General features: G+C 32.5%; 2 protein-coding genes and 1 pseudogene across 2 annotated transcripts; 1 reads left to right on the forward strand and 2 right to left on the reverse strand.

Annotated features, from left to right (window-relative positions):
• Positions 1-399: 399 nt before the first annotated feature.
• Positions 400-3,708, reverse strand: LOC132729426 (uncharacterized). The gene is made up of 3 exons (XM_060715196.1): positions 3,427-3,708; positions 1,915-2,984; positions 400-541 (listed from the first exon to the last, which is right to left on the reverse strand). Exons 1-3 carry the CDS (start codon positions 3,706-3,708, stop codon positions 409-411), a joined length of 1,485 nt encoding a protein of 494 aa, XP_060571179.1. The 3' UTR covers positions 400-408.
• LOC132729427 (uncharacterized) lies at positions 3,410-4,920 on the forward strand (annotated as a pseudogene).
• Positions 4,921-12,242: 7,322 nt separating this feature from the next.
• On the reverse strand, positions 12,243-15,046 carry LOC132729422 (uncharacterized). Its single transcript, XM_060715193.1, has 3 exons — positions 14,155-15,046; positions 12,999-13,133; positions 12,243-12,800 (listed from the first exon to the last, which is right to left on the reverse strand). Exons 1-3 carry the CDS (start codon positions 14,979-14,981, stop codon positions 12,614-12,616), a joined length of 1,149 nt encoding a protein of 382 aa, XP_060571176.1. The 5' UTR covers positions 14,982-15,046; the 3' UTR covers positions 12,243-12,613.
• Between the last annotated feature and the right edge of the window lie 1,713 nt (positions 15,047-16,759).

The raw sequence follows: 16,759 nt of genomic DNA on the forward strand, positions 1-16,759 counted from the left end.
CAAGAGCATTTTATTTTTCTCACTTAGTGGTATGTTTCCAGGACGTTCCATTACTGATTTCTGCCAATCGTTCAAATATCCTAAGAAACTGTCTTGTAGCCAGAATAGGCGGGGGTCGTCAAATGAGGTGTAGGGGGTTAAATTGTCATTTCTTGTCATTTTCCCCTCATACAAATTCTTACATTTAGACAGTCAAAAAACTTGTCCATACTTGATATCAAACTTACTGTCTCTGACACAGCACTACCATACAACATTTCAAGAGCACTGGATACTGTGCTGGATAAAATGTGTGCAGCCAAATTTACTTTCATGACACTGAACGCTGTGAGATGTACATGAGAGTGGGTTAATTTTTAGGGCACGGTGTATACAAACTATTCTCACAGTGTTCTTCATACAGCCTTATTATATGCCGCCAGCTTCTTTCCCATCTTTCCATAGTCGTCTAGAGTTTTTGTGCCAGAAACTGTTACTTATACAGTTTCTTGTAGTTTTTAATAGATGTGGCACATTCGAGATAAAGAATATCTTTCTTGACCTGTAAAAGGAAAATAGATACCATTATTATTTAAATGCATGTGACATTGATAATTTTGATAGTGAAAATAAGCTATGTTCTGTTTGAAAATCTTTACTTATATGGCAGAAAATTTATATATCATTGGTTTTGATGACATTTTTCAGTAAGTTATTCAGAAAAAAGACTGCATTCTGTGAATGCAAGTGTTATTTCTATAGGCATAAATGACCTAGATCTACTCCAGTTCAGTGTGAAATGTGGAAATTGACGGGTTATAGATGACAAAATTTGATTAGAACAAACAAAAGAAATTATCTGATAATAGCATTATGTAAATTCATAATGCATCTTTCATAATGAATCTTTAAAGTTACATTAAATAAATTTCATAAAAAAAGAAATAGCGACATTTCATTAATAAATTGGGTTTCATATCGACTCCAGATCTTATTTTGGTGTCCAGGCAACCAAAATGAGTTTAATGAGCATACAAATGTGCAACCTCATTGTGGCGAATTCGGAATTACAATTTCTGTTTGCATGAGAAACTCCGCCTTCAGATCATCCGTACATCAATATTAAATCAACAAACATGACTATAAGTAGCAGTCCTAATTTAACGGTATATTTCCACATTGTAACGGATATTTTCATGCAAATTTAATCTGTTTTATGAGATGATTATTTTTTCTGAACCACAGGCCTAGTGCACCGTGAAGCTTAAACGGTAAAAGTGTGTTTGCACAAGAAAATATTACATTTGCTGTGTTCCGGATAGCAACTATAACTCCGTGACGTAGCGCATACACGAGCTGATTATAGTCTTCATTTGCATGTTAAAATTCGTACACGAACTTTAGTGTTGCCGTGGGGTTTTCCATTTAAAATCCTAATTTATGAACAATATTTGATGAGATTTACAACGATACTGTTAAAAAGGTTAATGAAACTGTAGAATGCTTGGTTTTTAGGCCACCGGCAAAAATATTTTAACATATTTATTTAATGTAACTTTAATATTATTGATATACAGTAATTTTGCTATATAACATTTTTATTCTGTTCTATAATAACAATTTAAAGTGTGGTTCTATTTAAAAAAAAAAAAAGGTAGTTATTAATTTACACAAATGTATCAGTCTTTTTTGAGAATCCTTATAAAATTGAACAAGTTTTATAATTATGTAATGTTTATTTAATCAACTGCTTATGTTGTCAATCGCTAAATCGTGAATAGTCCGCTGAACTTTTGGCTATTATTAAGTTAAAATTTTTAGCTATTATTTTATTTGAGCCAGTGTGAGCCCCGCATGACTTAAAAACCACATCATGTACATTTATGTTTTTGAAAGTTTTAATAAAAAGAATGTTGAAAACAATGCTGTTCATACCTGTCATGGGGGTTAATTGAATAGTATGTAGTGTCATCATCTCCCTTGTGCAAGTTGAAAAATTTTCTGTTTGGGGAGGCACCATCACAAGTAACGCACAACACTTTCAGCTTTACAAAGCGTTCCAGATACAATATGGTCTTCCAAACTATGGGGTAAAGAAAATCAGCTTTAATACTGTCAGTGGCAAAGCCTGCCAATGGAAAGGTCAAATTCCCACACAATCCTCTTACCATCAACACAAGCATTGACTTCGCTAAATTTTGATGACTCTGCTCTAACTGGTGTTGCATTTGTAGAATTTGATTTCCTACAGAATCTAAGTCCACATAACCAACTAGCTCTCCAGAATGTTTATCATACACTAAATCAGCTTTCACATGAATCTCATCAAACAAAAGTCCAACCCACAATTTCCATTCTTCCTTGTACATTCCATTCTTAGTGGCTTCATTTTTCAGCATTTGGAAAACTTCAGGAGAAAATCCATTCACACTTTTGATATAGTGGCTATAGTCAAAAAGGGTACGGGAACTGGGCAGTTTTAAAAATCCACTTTTTCTTAAGGTTTCATAACATTTGTTGGATGTTTGTCGTAAATATAAACACCATCGGACAATCATAGGATGCCATCTCATCCCACACTTTCCACTCTTTGCCTCCTTCATTTGTTGCTCCCAAAACAGTCTTTGAAAACAATTAGAATTCGGGAATGCTTTCATTACCTCACTTTCACAAGATGACATCAAGTCAGAGAATTCTAATGAACGTTCTTTATCCATTTTAATCCCATCATCTCGAATATATTTATCTACTTGTCTCATGAGCCTTGCATTCTCCTTTTGTAAATCTTTGATAACATTTTTTTGTTCATTGAGTTTTAACAATAACTGATTCCTATCCATTTGTGAATGTGAACTTTTAGAATGTAAATATGATTTTTGTGGTCTTAATTCCTTCTCCTTTCTCCTATATTCCCGATCTCTTAAAACAGCACGTGTCCTGCTATAGTGAAGAAATCTCTCACCTTTTGTGTAAAGGATGAAATCACAGTCAAATAAGATCTTATACTTTGAGTAATATATATTTCCCTCTTTTTTCTTAGCACCTCGTCCGTTTTAAAAAAACAAAACCCCACCATCTTTCCCTTTTCCCCTTGCCCCCTTCTTTCTGGCAAAAAACTTAACAAAATGTTCTTCAGGGTTACCAACACAAAAATGAAGGTTTTTAGGCCGGGGTTTTGAAATTTTTTTTGTTCGAAACATCAAGGGTTTCCATCAAAATTTTTCCTTTTAAAAAACAAAAAATTGCCCTTTTGGAAAAATAAAAAGGTTATGTAATATAAAAGAATTGTTAAAGGGCTTTTTTTAAAAAACAAAAACTAGTTTCATTGCACTTTTTGTTTTTATCTAAGATTTTGAATTGAATACCCATTGTGTTTTTAATAAAATGACTCTGAACAACCCTTTTTTAATTTTATAATACATTTTTATCAAAAAGATCAAATGTTACATCCACAGTTTCAGCAACTTCTGTGTCATCATATATCATATCAGTTTCTCCATTCTCAGACTTTCTATAAACATGGGAATGTACAGAGAATAGCTCCGATGTATCATTGAGGTCAACAGACTCTTTTGTATAATAATCATGATCCAATATATGAGGCTCTGAGTCACAAGTGGATCTCTTTGGTAATGAACAGTACTCATGGTCATAATTGCCAATGGCTTGCACAGCTCTCTGCTCTTCTGCCTTTCTCTTAGCACGGAACCAACCTTTTTTTCGTGGCATCTGTAAATATTGAAATGCAAAATGCATATTATTATAAATAGAAGAAAATTCTAAGCACAACTAAACAATGTAAACAGTAAACTTTATATAAAAAATACTACAATATCTAAATTATATACTATCTATATCATATTAAACGTTATAAAAAATTAATTCAAACAATTCTGAATATTGTTTATGTGTATTGCAGCTTCAGAATGCAAAGCTGGAGAAACAAGGCACATGAGTACAAAAAGACACAGCGTAACACTAACGCCCACAGACTTTTCAGAAGCCTTTCAATCTTGCATTGACAGTATAGAGAAAGATCCAATGACTCTAATGGACAAAGATATCTTGAGCGTATGTCAAGCAACAAAGAGAAGGAAGGATGTGGAAGAACTGTTTTTCTCAGAAATGTGTAGTGTAGTGACTGATTCAAATATTTCATTGAGTCAAGATAGAGAAAAAATGTTCAAAACATTACATGATTTAAGGTTAAACGAATAGTTTAAGGAGAAACTTTGTAGCCTTCTTACTTTTTAAAGCCAGCAGTGATGGATTTTTTTCATATTTTTACTTTAGAGATAATAGGCCATATTGTCAAGTTTAAAACCAAACTAGAAAAAGAAAAATCATCAAAGAGCAATGAAATCAGTGAAAATGATCAGGGAATTCTTTATTACATTTCTGGATATATACCAAAAGCGATAAAAAAATAATACCTTAAAATCAAAAATATTGAAAAAAGAGAAATGAAGATAAAATGTACAGAAGTACAAAATGTTATCAAGATCAGGTAGCCAAAGCACAAGTGTCAAATATTCCAAATGGACTTCAAAAATATCAAGAGGAGGATTACAACATCCAAATGATAATTGCTTCCTATTGATTAGAGAAATGGAGACTGTAATAAGGAGAGAAGTAGATAAAGAGAATTTGAATGCAAAGTCGTTATTAAAAGACAAACATATAGAGAACATCATGTCTAGTTTCATGTTTAAATACTACTGTGAAAAACTCTTTCAAAATGTTACATCAAATTTTGAAGGAATTGCGGAAGATATTGTAAATCTGTTCCTCAGAGTAAGAGGGTTCGCCACAACTAGACTTGTAAGGAAGCAACTTAAATTCTCGAAAACAAAATCAGTGAGTTTAAGAGGAGGACTGAAATCCTTGAAAAAGTAAATGACTGAATGTGCAAAATTGGTTGGAGATATCTTAAGTTGGAAGATAAAATTTGACTTTCAAGTTTATACAATTTATAAATGATTTTGTATTTAATACTGTAACATGCACGGGCTAGCTGTTATATATATATAATTTTTCTTATGGCTACTTTACCAGTTGATTTTTTACAAATTATTATAAAATTATTTATTCAAACTTTGGAATCAAGTTTAATTAACTATTATTTATAACAGTAATGTGCCTATATAGCTTATGAGCTTTACTGAACTTTATATAAAATTGGCGGTGACACTTTTCAGGCTAATTTATATATTTAGAAAAAACCACTTTTGATATCGCAGTATTTAATACTTTAGTAATAACCCCAATTACAACCTGACGCAATATTAAATTGATGCAAATGACATTAATTCTAAAATAATAGTGCACAAGAATCCAAGTAATTAAACTAAAATATTAATTAACTACTTCTGTTACAATTCAGATAGTAAATACAGCAGCAGTAACCGATTCTTTTCGAAATAAATAAATTACAGTGTTCCTAACAACAATAAATATAATGAGAGGAACACACGACAACATCGTAACAATTTAAAAATCATTTCTTTATTTAAAACCTACTACAGTACTAGTTTCGTGTATTCACTACCTTTCTTTTACATCAAAAGACGCCCTTACCCATGCAATAATAATTTTATCATTGATTTATTCTGCATCTAAAGCTACCACTTCCAATTGATAGATCGCCCTAGACAATAATTGAAAAACAAACAACAAACACAAAAAACCAGCTACATCCTGGAACACTTACACACACCCAGGTCTAAAGCAGGAGTATATATCTGGTTCATTTTGCTTTCTTTAGTGTATTATATATAAGGTAACGTACACAAGACACAACCTCCAACACACCCAAGTAGGGCACCCAGAAGAAGAACTTTTTTTTTTTGATTGCCAAAAAACCAAAACATCAACGTTTTTTTAATTACTTAAACATAAATTGTTGTTAACAATGAAGCATTTTAATAATTTTGAGAGCTCCAAGTTCAAACAAGATTGCATTTGAGAAAAATGCTATGCCACCGCATGGTTCAAATTTCATAGCTGTACATCAAAGGACAAGAAAGTAGGTCACATCATCAAAATCTAGGTCAAAGTTCAATTTTACAACTAAAACTGTGCACATGGTCAAAATGTCATTGCTGTACATCAGGACAAGAAAGTAGGTCACTGTCCACTTGGGCAAGGCATAATTTTGACCCAAGGGTTTAATAACAATCTTGATACAGGTCCACCAAACAACATTTCAAGTCAAATATCTAAGCTATAGCTTTCTCCCATTCAGAAAACATTTGTTTTATTTTCTGTTTTTACTACCTGTACATAATGAGAATCACTGCCCCCGGGCAGGGCCAATTTTTGACATTTGAACAACTTTGGTCGAGGACCTATAGATGATATTATATATCAAACATCAAAGCTCTATGCCTTGAACCTTCAGACAAATTTTTTTTTTCACTATATGTACATAATGAAAATCAATGACCCCCGTGGCGGAACCAATTTTGACCTCAGGGCTATAATTTGAACAATCTTGCTAGAGGTTCACAACACAATGTTTAATATATTAACTTTATCCTTTGTAAATTTAGAGAAGATGATTTTTTAAGTTTTCACTATATACATATAGGATAAACCTATGGCTCCCAGGGGCGGGGCTAATTTTGACACAAGAGGCAAAATTTGAACAACTTTGGTAGAGTACCTTTAGATGATATTATTTAAAAAATATTAAAGCTCTAAGTCTTGTACCTTCAGACAATAAGATTTTTTTGATTTTTTTACTATATGTATATATTGAAATCAATGACCCCCAGGGCGGGGGCAATTTTGACCCCAGGGCTATAATTTGAACAATCTTGCTAGAGTTTTACAACACACTGTTTCATGCAAAATATCTAACCTTTAGCATTTGTCAATTGCTAGAAGAATTTTTTTAAAGATTTTACTGTATAAATATAAGGAAAACCAATGACCCCTGGGGCGGGCCGATTTTGACCCCAGGGCTATAATTTGAACAATCTGGGTAGAGGTCTACCAGACAATGCCTTATGCAAAATATCTAAGCTCTAAGCCTTTTGGGTCTTTACAAGAAGGTGTTTTTAGTTTTTACTATATGTACATATAGCGAAAATCGATGACCCAGGGGCGGGGCCGATTTTGACCCAAGGGCTATAATTTGAACAATCTTGGTAAGGGTCTACCAGATAATGCCTTATGCAAAATATCTAAGCTCTAGGCCTTTTGGGTTTTTACAAGAAGGTATTTTAAGTTTTTACTATATTTACATAGTGAAAATCAATGACCCCCGGGGCGGGGCCAATTTTGACCCCATGGCTATAATTTGAACAATCTTGTTAGAGGTCAACCAGACAATGCCTTATGCAAAATATCTAAGCTCTAGGCCTTTTGGGTCTTTACAAGAAGATTTTTTAAATTCATTTTTATAATTCCTTTTGGTTGCCATGGCAACCAGATTTCTGCATGGAATGAAATTCTTTGAACAACTTTGGAAGCCATTCACCCAAGGAACAATCCTGCCAAGTTTGGTTGAAATTGGACTAGTGGTTTTTCACAAGAAGATTTTTTAAGTTCATTATATAATCTATATAACACACACACAAACACACACACACACACACACACACACACAAACACAGGTGAATCGCTATATGCCACCGCATCGCAGATGGTGCGGTGGCATAAAAATGACGAGGAAAATAAACCATGGCCATGAACAGATAATACCTTATAATTGTCCGAAAAAAACATGTCCGAAAATACTGTATTAAACTCTGTTCAGACTAGAAAATACGCTTCAAAACTCGAAAAAACTCACATCAAAACAAAAAACGAAGTTAAATAAACATCATTTTCAATTAAGAAATCCTTAATACATAAGACAAGAGCGATCAGTAATCACATGTGTCGCCTCATGATGGCCAATTTTATGTTGGGACAAGTTTTGTGACAGACAGTGCACAACTAAACTTGGTACTGATCATTCCTGTAAAGTTTGGATAAAATTGCACCAGTAGTTTATGAGGAGTAGTCCGGACAAGCTTTTGTGTATCTGGCAACACACAGAAAAAAACACCTTTTTATCAAAGGGCCATAACTCGGCCAAAAATCATTCAACCGGAAAACCCGTGCAATATGCGCAAGGACTTGAGCTACAGATCAATCCTGTAAAGTTTCATTGAAATTGCATTAGTGGTATAAGAGAAGTAGTCCGGACAAACTTTAAAAATAAAAATTATTAAAGGGCCATAACTCTGACAAAAATCATTGAACCAGAAAATGCTGACAATATGCACAACTAGACTTGATACTGATCATTCCTGTAAAGTTTGGATGAAATTGCACCAGTAGTTTATGAGGAGTAGTCCGGACAAGTTTTGTGACGGACAGACAGACGACGGAGAAGTGATCACTATATGTCGCCACTACTCCGTAGAGGCGACACAAAAATGCAAGAATTATACGTATTGATCTAACAGTTAAAGATCCTTAACAAATTAAAATTGACCACTCTCGCAGGATTGTCAATATACCGCTGTTCGGCACAGTATTTTTCCAAAAAGATTTTCTCCTAAAAAATACTCAATTCCTTCAAAACAAGCTAACATCACGGTAGGGAATCACGTGACTTTTACGGTAACGCGTACAGACAATATGGCTGCCTGAGCACGCCGATTCACATACGTTTTTCAGGTAATTCTTTATTATATCCCTTATACTTACATATGAGACCTGCTGCAGCCTTCGCGGAATAAAGAATTGTTGTCGCCTATACCTTAGTTTCCATCCCTGCGCTTTTTGTTTTTGCAAACACTCAAATATTCATCAGGAATTTTCAATGTTGACAATTATTTTTTGGGTAACATTCACGCAAAATTTGTATTTTTTAAGAAATTAATTAAACAAGGTCGAGTAAGCAAAGAGAAAAATGTCATAGAGTTTCTTTATTCGAAAATGTAAATATTAGGCATGTTCAATGTTGACTGGTCATTTTCTTTTCAAGTACAAAAGAGAAAAATGATTTGGGTAACAGACACATAATTTTATTTTGTTGATAACTCCCACGCAATATATCATATGCAAGCAATATCTTTGCAAGTTAGGACCTAAATATTGATCTTATAAAATCATGATTGATGCGTTTAGTCTTAAACTTTGATAGGATTTTGAATAATATTATAAATACTGCCAAAGTGTCTTAAATAGAATTAACACCAAAAGGTAGCAGAATATATATACTTACGTGAATAGATTAAATGAAGTATCGATATAGATGAACTTATCGCAGAAATTAAAATCAAAGTCTTAAATATTAGTAGAAGGTTTAGTATTTCAGTTTAACATAATTACAGTTGTCATTTTTCATTTTTTGCAGATATGGAAGGTTCAAGCACAAATATTGTGTGCGACAAATGTGGTAAAGCCTTTCGGTCACGGACGAACCTGTATGACCATACAAAAAGGCACCTAGGCCAAGGACCATATAAGTGTTGTGGAAAAACGTTTTATAGTCGTGCCAATCTCAAACGTCACAGGTATGGCGTTTTTCTGTTTATATCAAAATTTTATTGGCATTCAAATATAAGTCCTCCAGATTTTATTACTTAGTTTTTGAATTAAAGACCCATTCTGATATTCTGTAGGTCGTTTTCTTTTTGGCTTGAAAAGATTAAAAAAACAAAAAAAATACGTTAAATACACACATTTTAAAAGAAATTATTTAATTGTTGGACACATAGTGTGTTGATATTCTAAATCCGCCATTTCAGTGGAACAATAAAAATATCTTATACGTGAACATTAGATTTAAACAATTATAGAAGCATGTAAATTTTAATTCAATAAAAAGAAAACACATACTGTTTTGAGACATCGCCGTTTTTTTGTGGTTTTTTTTTTTGCACGTTGGTTATATGGTTGAACCAGGGCGCGGTGTAAAAATAACTTGCTGCCATTACAGCCCCGGTAATTTCATTATCAAAACTTGACTGTCATTTTGAGTATCATGAATAACATCTGAATAAAAACGCGGAAATAGTGAACATGACGTATACATTCATGAAAAAATAGTGTGCTTGGACTCAGACTTATCTAATCCCCCGCTCTCCTGGCTCAGACTTTTAATCTGTCTTTGTAATTTTTCACGAAAACGGTACATTTTATTTTGGCGATACAACAAACAAAATAATATTTGTAAACATAAGTGCTTTTCATTTTCCTTCGTATTTCAAATATGTTGATGGTACTTAGTATAATACTTGGACAGGCTAAAACTTAGGCATCCCATGACTATATTTCGCGTACTAATTAAGAAAACATTTCTTTGCACAATAATCATGTAATCAATCATCAACTAAACTAATAAGTTATTATGAAAGGGGCACTTACAGTACATGTATTTTTAATTATGGCATTGTCTTTTATGAAATTGCCCCTTAAAATCATTTAATAGTCCTGAACAATATCATTGAAAGTTTGAAAACTTTAAGACATGTTCTGATTTAATTTTGTTTTTTTTTTCTATTTTTTCAGATGTTCAGTTCATAACGAAGAAAAGACTGAAAAATGCCATCTATGTAGTTATTCATGTGCAACGAAATGTGATTTGAAGAAGCATGACCCGCCAGAGTTTAAGTGTGATGTCTGTGGAGGAGCTTACATCAATAAACAAGATCTTAAAGATCATATGGATTCTCACACGGATGTTAAATCTCATAGATGTGATTGTGGAAAAGCGTATAGGTACAGGTCTGGTTTGTGCAGACACAAAAGCAAGTGTAGCAAAACTTGAACAGTTTTAAGTTTTTATCAATCTTGATTTTTCATGATTTTTATTGAAGCTATAATGCCGGCTATTTCTATAAATACCATTTTTGCAATCCTAGTTAACACTCGTTTGTAGTGTTATTTCGGTTTCAAGATTATTGGTTTATCATGGCATGATAATATGTGATTAATTTTATTTCCTTTGAAAGTGACATTTATATATTTTTAGCAAATAGTCGTCGCATTGTCCGTCCTTCTGTTTTCGTTCTGAATATAACTTGAACAATATTTAAGGATTTTATTTTTTATAATAACACTTCACAAAAAACAGAGGTACATATGAGGCAGTGCAACCCTGATTATTTTTTTAATATCTCACTTTATCGTAAACAAAACGACAGAAAAAACAGATAAGCTCTGCTTCATCATTTCAAAGTTGTTGTTTTTTTTGTAATTTACCAAATTCATTTGATTTGACAGTTTTTATTTCTGGTCCACAAGGGCACAAAGTTACTAGTATATAGTTTTTTGTGATCACACTATCGTCGGTATTGAATTTGTCAAATAAACAGCTTCCCCGAAACAACAGCGTCAAACTTGATGAAAGATGAAAATGATGTTTTTTGCATGAAGGTCTCTCAAAATTCTTCAAATCCATGGACACTTCCCTGCAGGTCATGGAATAAAAAATGTACAAATCCGACAGGTGAACAACAGACATTTAGCTTGTATCATTATCTGTTGTTTCTTCTTATAAAGAAACTATAAATATTCAAAAACCACATGTATAAACCATTCGGTCAAGTTGCTTGATATTTGAATTATAACATTTTAATTCGTTAGTAACGAACTTTGTAGAAATTAAACTCCAGATGGAATTGGCCCCATTATTTTCAATAAACATGTATTGTAACTAGTACAAATCTCTTTGTTTATAATTTGCAAAGTTTCGTCATAACATCATCCTATATAGATAAAGATATGCCCTTATCAAGGCGCTGTTTGGAAACACTGGCATTATATTTAAATTCATTGTACATTTACGTTTGGAAGAAAAAAAAAAACTGCTGTTTAAAGTGAATGTGTCTTTAATGTAGTGACATACTTTTTGAATTTTCAAGCTCTAGCATTCACAAATATAACACACATGCACAAAAACAGTACAAATACAGTATTACATGTATATAAACCTTTGATATTGAATGAACTTTCACTTTCACGAAAGACCCACATGTTAGTTATAAGTAGTGACAGGTATTTTCATAAAACTTTGAACCTTGTCTAACAGTGTTTATATTTATACATATTTATAGTTTAAGTGGAAAAAACCATTATGATCCTGTGGTATAATTTCAACATCCGGTTCTCTACTCATTTTGTCTCTGTGACAAAACATTGTTATTTTCTTAAAAGTTATGGATAATTTGTAAAAAAAATGACACAAAAAAATAAGTCTTTAAATACATATTTAATTTTCATTTATAGTACATATTACTTTAAGTAAACGTATTCTTCGGAATATTTGTAATTCTGTTTGCTTTTAACGAATGTTTCTCTTGCTTATTTTCTAATAAGAATATGATACCTAGTGGGTTCAACTTTATATAACCAATTTTAAGTTGTACAAATGTTTTTAATGATATGTTATGAAAAGCTCTTGTGATTACATTATGTGATTTCCAATGATTACTGTGATATTTTTTGATAATTATATAAATAATGATATTCTAATAAAACAATTAATAAAATATAAGTTTTGTTTTACTATATTACATACAACTAGATGCACATTAAACAATGGTATTCAGTATTGATAAATTGTCGGAATAACTCAACAACGTAAAAAGAAAGTGTTCTTAAAAACGTTGCTGTTTGTTTGAATAGCAATTCAATTAAACTTGTCCTCAGGTAGGCCCATCAATTTCGTTGGAAGTTGCTTGGACAAATTACACCTCGCGGTTTCCCATCGTACACCAAGTGCCCCTTTCTGCAAGGCAGTACGATCTGTTGATATCGTACCCTCTTTTCGTCTCCCGGGTAATCTTCTCCTAGCCTCCGTATCAAAGGGATGGTCTCTTTAAGAAAAGAAATTGTTGATAGGTGAAATTTGTCAATTCATTCAAATCGCATAACAAATTACAAATCACATTTCATAGATAGCAACAAGTTATGAAGTCGTCTTTAGATTTACTTTCTAATTGTAAAAATCGGATCACGGCTGATCATTTTCATGACAATTTAATATATAGTTAATGAAATATAACTTAACTTACTTTGGTTTTATATCTGTAGGTAGTTTATGACGATCTTCGTAGCAGACTGGACAGTCTTTTTTGTCATTACAAGCATCATGTGTCTCCTCAACAATATCATAAACTGTAGACTTTTTCGTGCAATACGCAAATTTTCTACCAAAGATAAAACAACACTCTTTTACCATTATTCAAGATAAGCAATAATCTTTAAAAAAAATATAAATTATACTTCTACCAATTCAGAGTGGTAATCAAATTATTCTAATAAATTCTAAGAAAAGGTCATCAACAGTGAATTTTACAATGAAATTTTTTGCTTTGATAAATTAAAACATGCTTAAAGATCCTGTAACACACTTTTTTATGGTTTTATATCATAAATATGATGCTCAAATTAATATTTAACAATTTTGTAAGTTCCGAAAAGCATTCTGTATAAAGATATTACCGAATTTACAGTCAGTTCATGTAAATAAAAGGAGGTAATAAGAATTATTTTCTATAAATTCTAAGTCAAATTTTTCAATAAGAAATGAATGCATATATTTTAATGATCACATATATGTACATATTTTTCGATGTTTGAAAATTGTTTTATAAGCATATAATTATATACATATATATAATTTCACTTAAGTGTGGTATACAACCAAAATTACAACATACAGGATCTTTAAGTTTGCATATGAAATTGAATTGCCATCCCCACAAACAATGCTATATAGATGTTAATTGTTAAGCATGTTTGCAAAAAAACGTGTGTCAAATTTATGTTCAATGTTTATGTAAAAGGTATTGTGAAAAGCTGTATGATTTTCGTCAACAAAATGTATTATCTGTCTGTCTGCGCGTAAGGAAATTATTAATAAAAAAGAAATCTTTAAACGTGTATCAAATTTCATTCCATAAATGTATGTTGTATGTGCACATGTATGTTACATTTTGTAGTTGCATGATATTTTTTGTTAACACTACTAATTTATTGTTATGTAACAGAAATCGGAAATCGTCCTTAAGAAACGTCCCAAATTAAAAAAAAAGATAACTAGTAACTGTTTACAGAGAAAATGATCGCACAGATTTTAGGATTTGAGAAAACCTTAACTATCAAGGGTGTTTCCCTTTTTTAAGTCTAACACTACTAGTCATTGAAATAAATGTAATTTGATTGTACCTTTCAGGGTCTAATCGAATTTGCATTTGTTCGACGGTGTTTCCAATAAACTGTCCAAATTCTTTACAAGTTACAGCTCCTTGTCCCCTTTTATCATTTAATGTAAGTTCGGAAAAGAATGTTTCGCCTATCATGCTGCTGAAGGCACGAACATTATATGTACCTCCATGACTGAGAGAATACAGAAAACATTTGGCATCAATGTTAGCTAAGATTGCTTCCCACAATTGCATTGGCCATCCTCCTGCATACATAGTAACTGGTGGAAATTTACAGAAATCAACTTTCTGCAATAAACGTTTTCTCAGTGACAGTCTCATTTCAACTCTAGTGGATGCAGGAATGCCGGCCTTGTCTTCAGATTCCCACCACTGGCGTATATCCTTACACAAATCAGCGCTAGCTATTTCACTATGAAATCTAAGCTCTTCCTCGACTTCTGCTGAAAAATGTGTCTTAGCCATTGACACAGACATAGGGTCAGTTATTTCTTCTACCATGATTGGTGTTAACAGCGTTTTCTTTGATCTTGCAACCTTCAGCCATCCTTCATTAGATAAACCTTCAAGACCACCTTTACAACATTTTCTACGTGTCCTTGTCAAAAGATGAGTAGAATCGATACATTTTACTTCCATTTGTTGTCGAATACTATATTCCGGTTTGTAAAACCATTCGTACTTTTCACCATTAACCGTTATATCCTTGACAGGCGATATCCAAGCCTTCTCACGATCAGCCCAAATATATTCTGCATATATAATATTTAAATCTCTTTTCGAATATTTTGTGATGACTTTAATTGCTAATTCAGCGAGTGTCTTCATTCTATTGCTTTGTTTTCTTACAATCCTTTTTGGAGTAATGATCTCTTCTAATGACAACGCTTGAGCCAAAGCATTTACCTTCACATATTTAGGACTGGATTCCTTTATACTTGTGATCCCTTTTGTTTTCCTTAAATATCTTACTATTGAGCGTATTTCAACATCTAAGAAAGTATTCAATTTTTCTATTGAAGTGAAATACTGAAATAGATTATCTGGCGATGTATCATCCCACTTTCCGTTTTTATTCCAGTTAATTGATGATTTAAACAAAGCAAGGATATATTTCATGTCTTCACATGAAAGATTTAATACTTTAGCTTCAGTTTTGCTTTTGAGATCTTCATGAGGAAGTACAGTTTCACTGGTCATTGCAATTAAATTGCTTTCATCATTTTTTTCATCAATTTGAATATGATCTTCTATGTCGTTTTGAATTTGTTGAATATCGTTTTCCCATTCATCCACATTTATGTTCGCAGAAAACACATCTATTTCTATTTCATCATTTATTTCAGTCATTTTTAAAACTTCTCCACAATTTTCTATCACTGTATTTGGAACTACGTCTGCCAAAGTCACGGTCGTTGTCACCAATTCTGTAACATCTGCTGATGAGTCATCCTGTAAAGTAGGGCTAACATGGTGAAAAACAGGTAATTTTTCTTCAGATAAGATTGTTTCAATTTTTTTGACAATGCTGTTCTTTTTGTTACAGCACTCGACAATTATTGGCTTCCATTGTGCATTTTTGTTGAGATTTTTTATTTCTGATATTATGCTTGTTTTGCTCATTTGTTCAACTTCTTTCCAAACATCTCTTTGCAGTTGATACAGTGTCAATGGCTTACTATCTGCAGATCTCGTAACAAGTGAATGCCATTGTCCATCGAAAGACTCACATGGTATGTGAATTCCGTGAGAGTGACATTCACTATGTATATCGTCTGCTATCATCCTCATTGTTTCTGCATTTAAACTATATCCTTTTGGAAACCAAGCCACTGGAGAACATCGTATCTTTTCTCTTTCCCAACTCCTGTTTAGGTCGGCAACCAGGAAAACAACTGCTTCAGATGCACGCTCCCTTTTAAGTTTAAAGTGAATCTTGAAATTATTTTGCACTTTGTTTAATAATTCTACACATTCAAGTACAGACCAATTTTTTGTATCATATTCGTTTTTACTGCTGCCTGCCTCACACGATTTGAATCTTCCAACAATAGGAATTGCTTTACTTTCTTTTACAATTTCTTGTTTAAGAGTTTTCTGACCTTCATTTAATTTTGTTGGTTTGTTCGGCTTTTTTTCTCCATACACTTCTAACGCTATCTTTAGAGCTTTCTGGAAGAGTTGTTCGTGTCGTTTTACTTCAAAAACAATAGTTTCTTCTTTTGTCCAACAAATATATAGAAGAGATTCTGTCTTAAGAGCTTCAATTTCTGACTGACATTGAAGAAAATAACGACAAGGAAACTCAGTATGAATTTTATTTACCGGACATTTAATTTCGATAGCCATTGTTGTTGAATTAAGTTGATTATCCTTTCTTAAGCTACCATCTGGTGAAACAACCATAAACATTGAGTCATCTTCGGTTTTTATATCAACACATCCTTCCTCGCAAAATACCAAATTAGGCTCCAATACAGGTATAATGTGCCCTACTATTGTTGCCACTGCATTAATTTCGTTTTCAGCACCATGTTCCATGGCTTTTCTTGCAAATTCCGATGGATCTTTTTTAGCAATTCCGCAAACTACGTTTTCAAAATGAT

This window comes from Ruditapes philippinarum, unplaced genomic scaffold (assembly GCF_026571515.1).
Source record: "Ruditapes philippinarum isolate M1 unplaced genomic scaffold, ASM2657151v2 ctg3805_1_1_1_1, whole genome shotgun sequence".
Classification (NCBI taxonomy): Eukaryota; Metazoa; Mollusca; class Bivalvia; order Venerida; family Veneridae; genus Ruditapes; species Ruditapes philippinarum.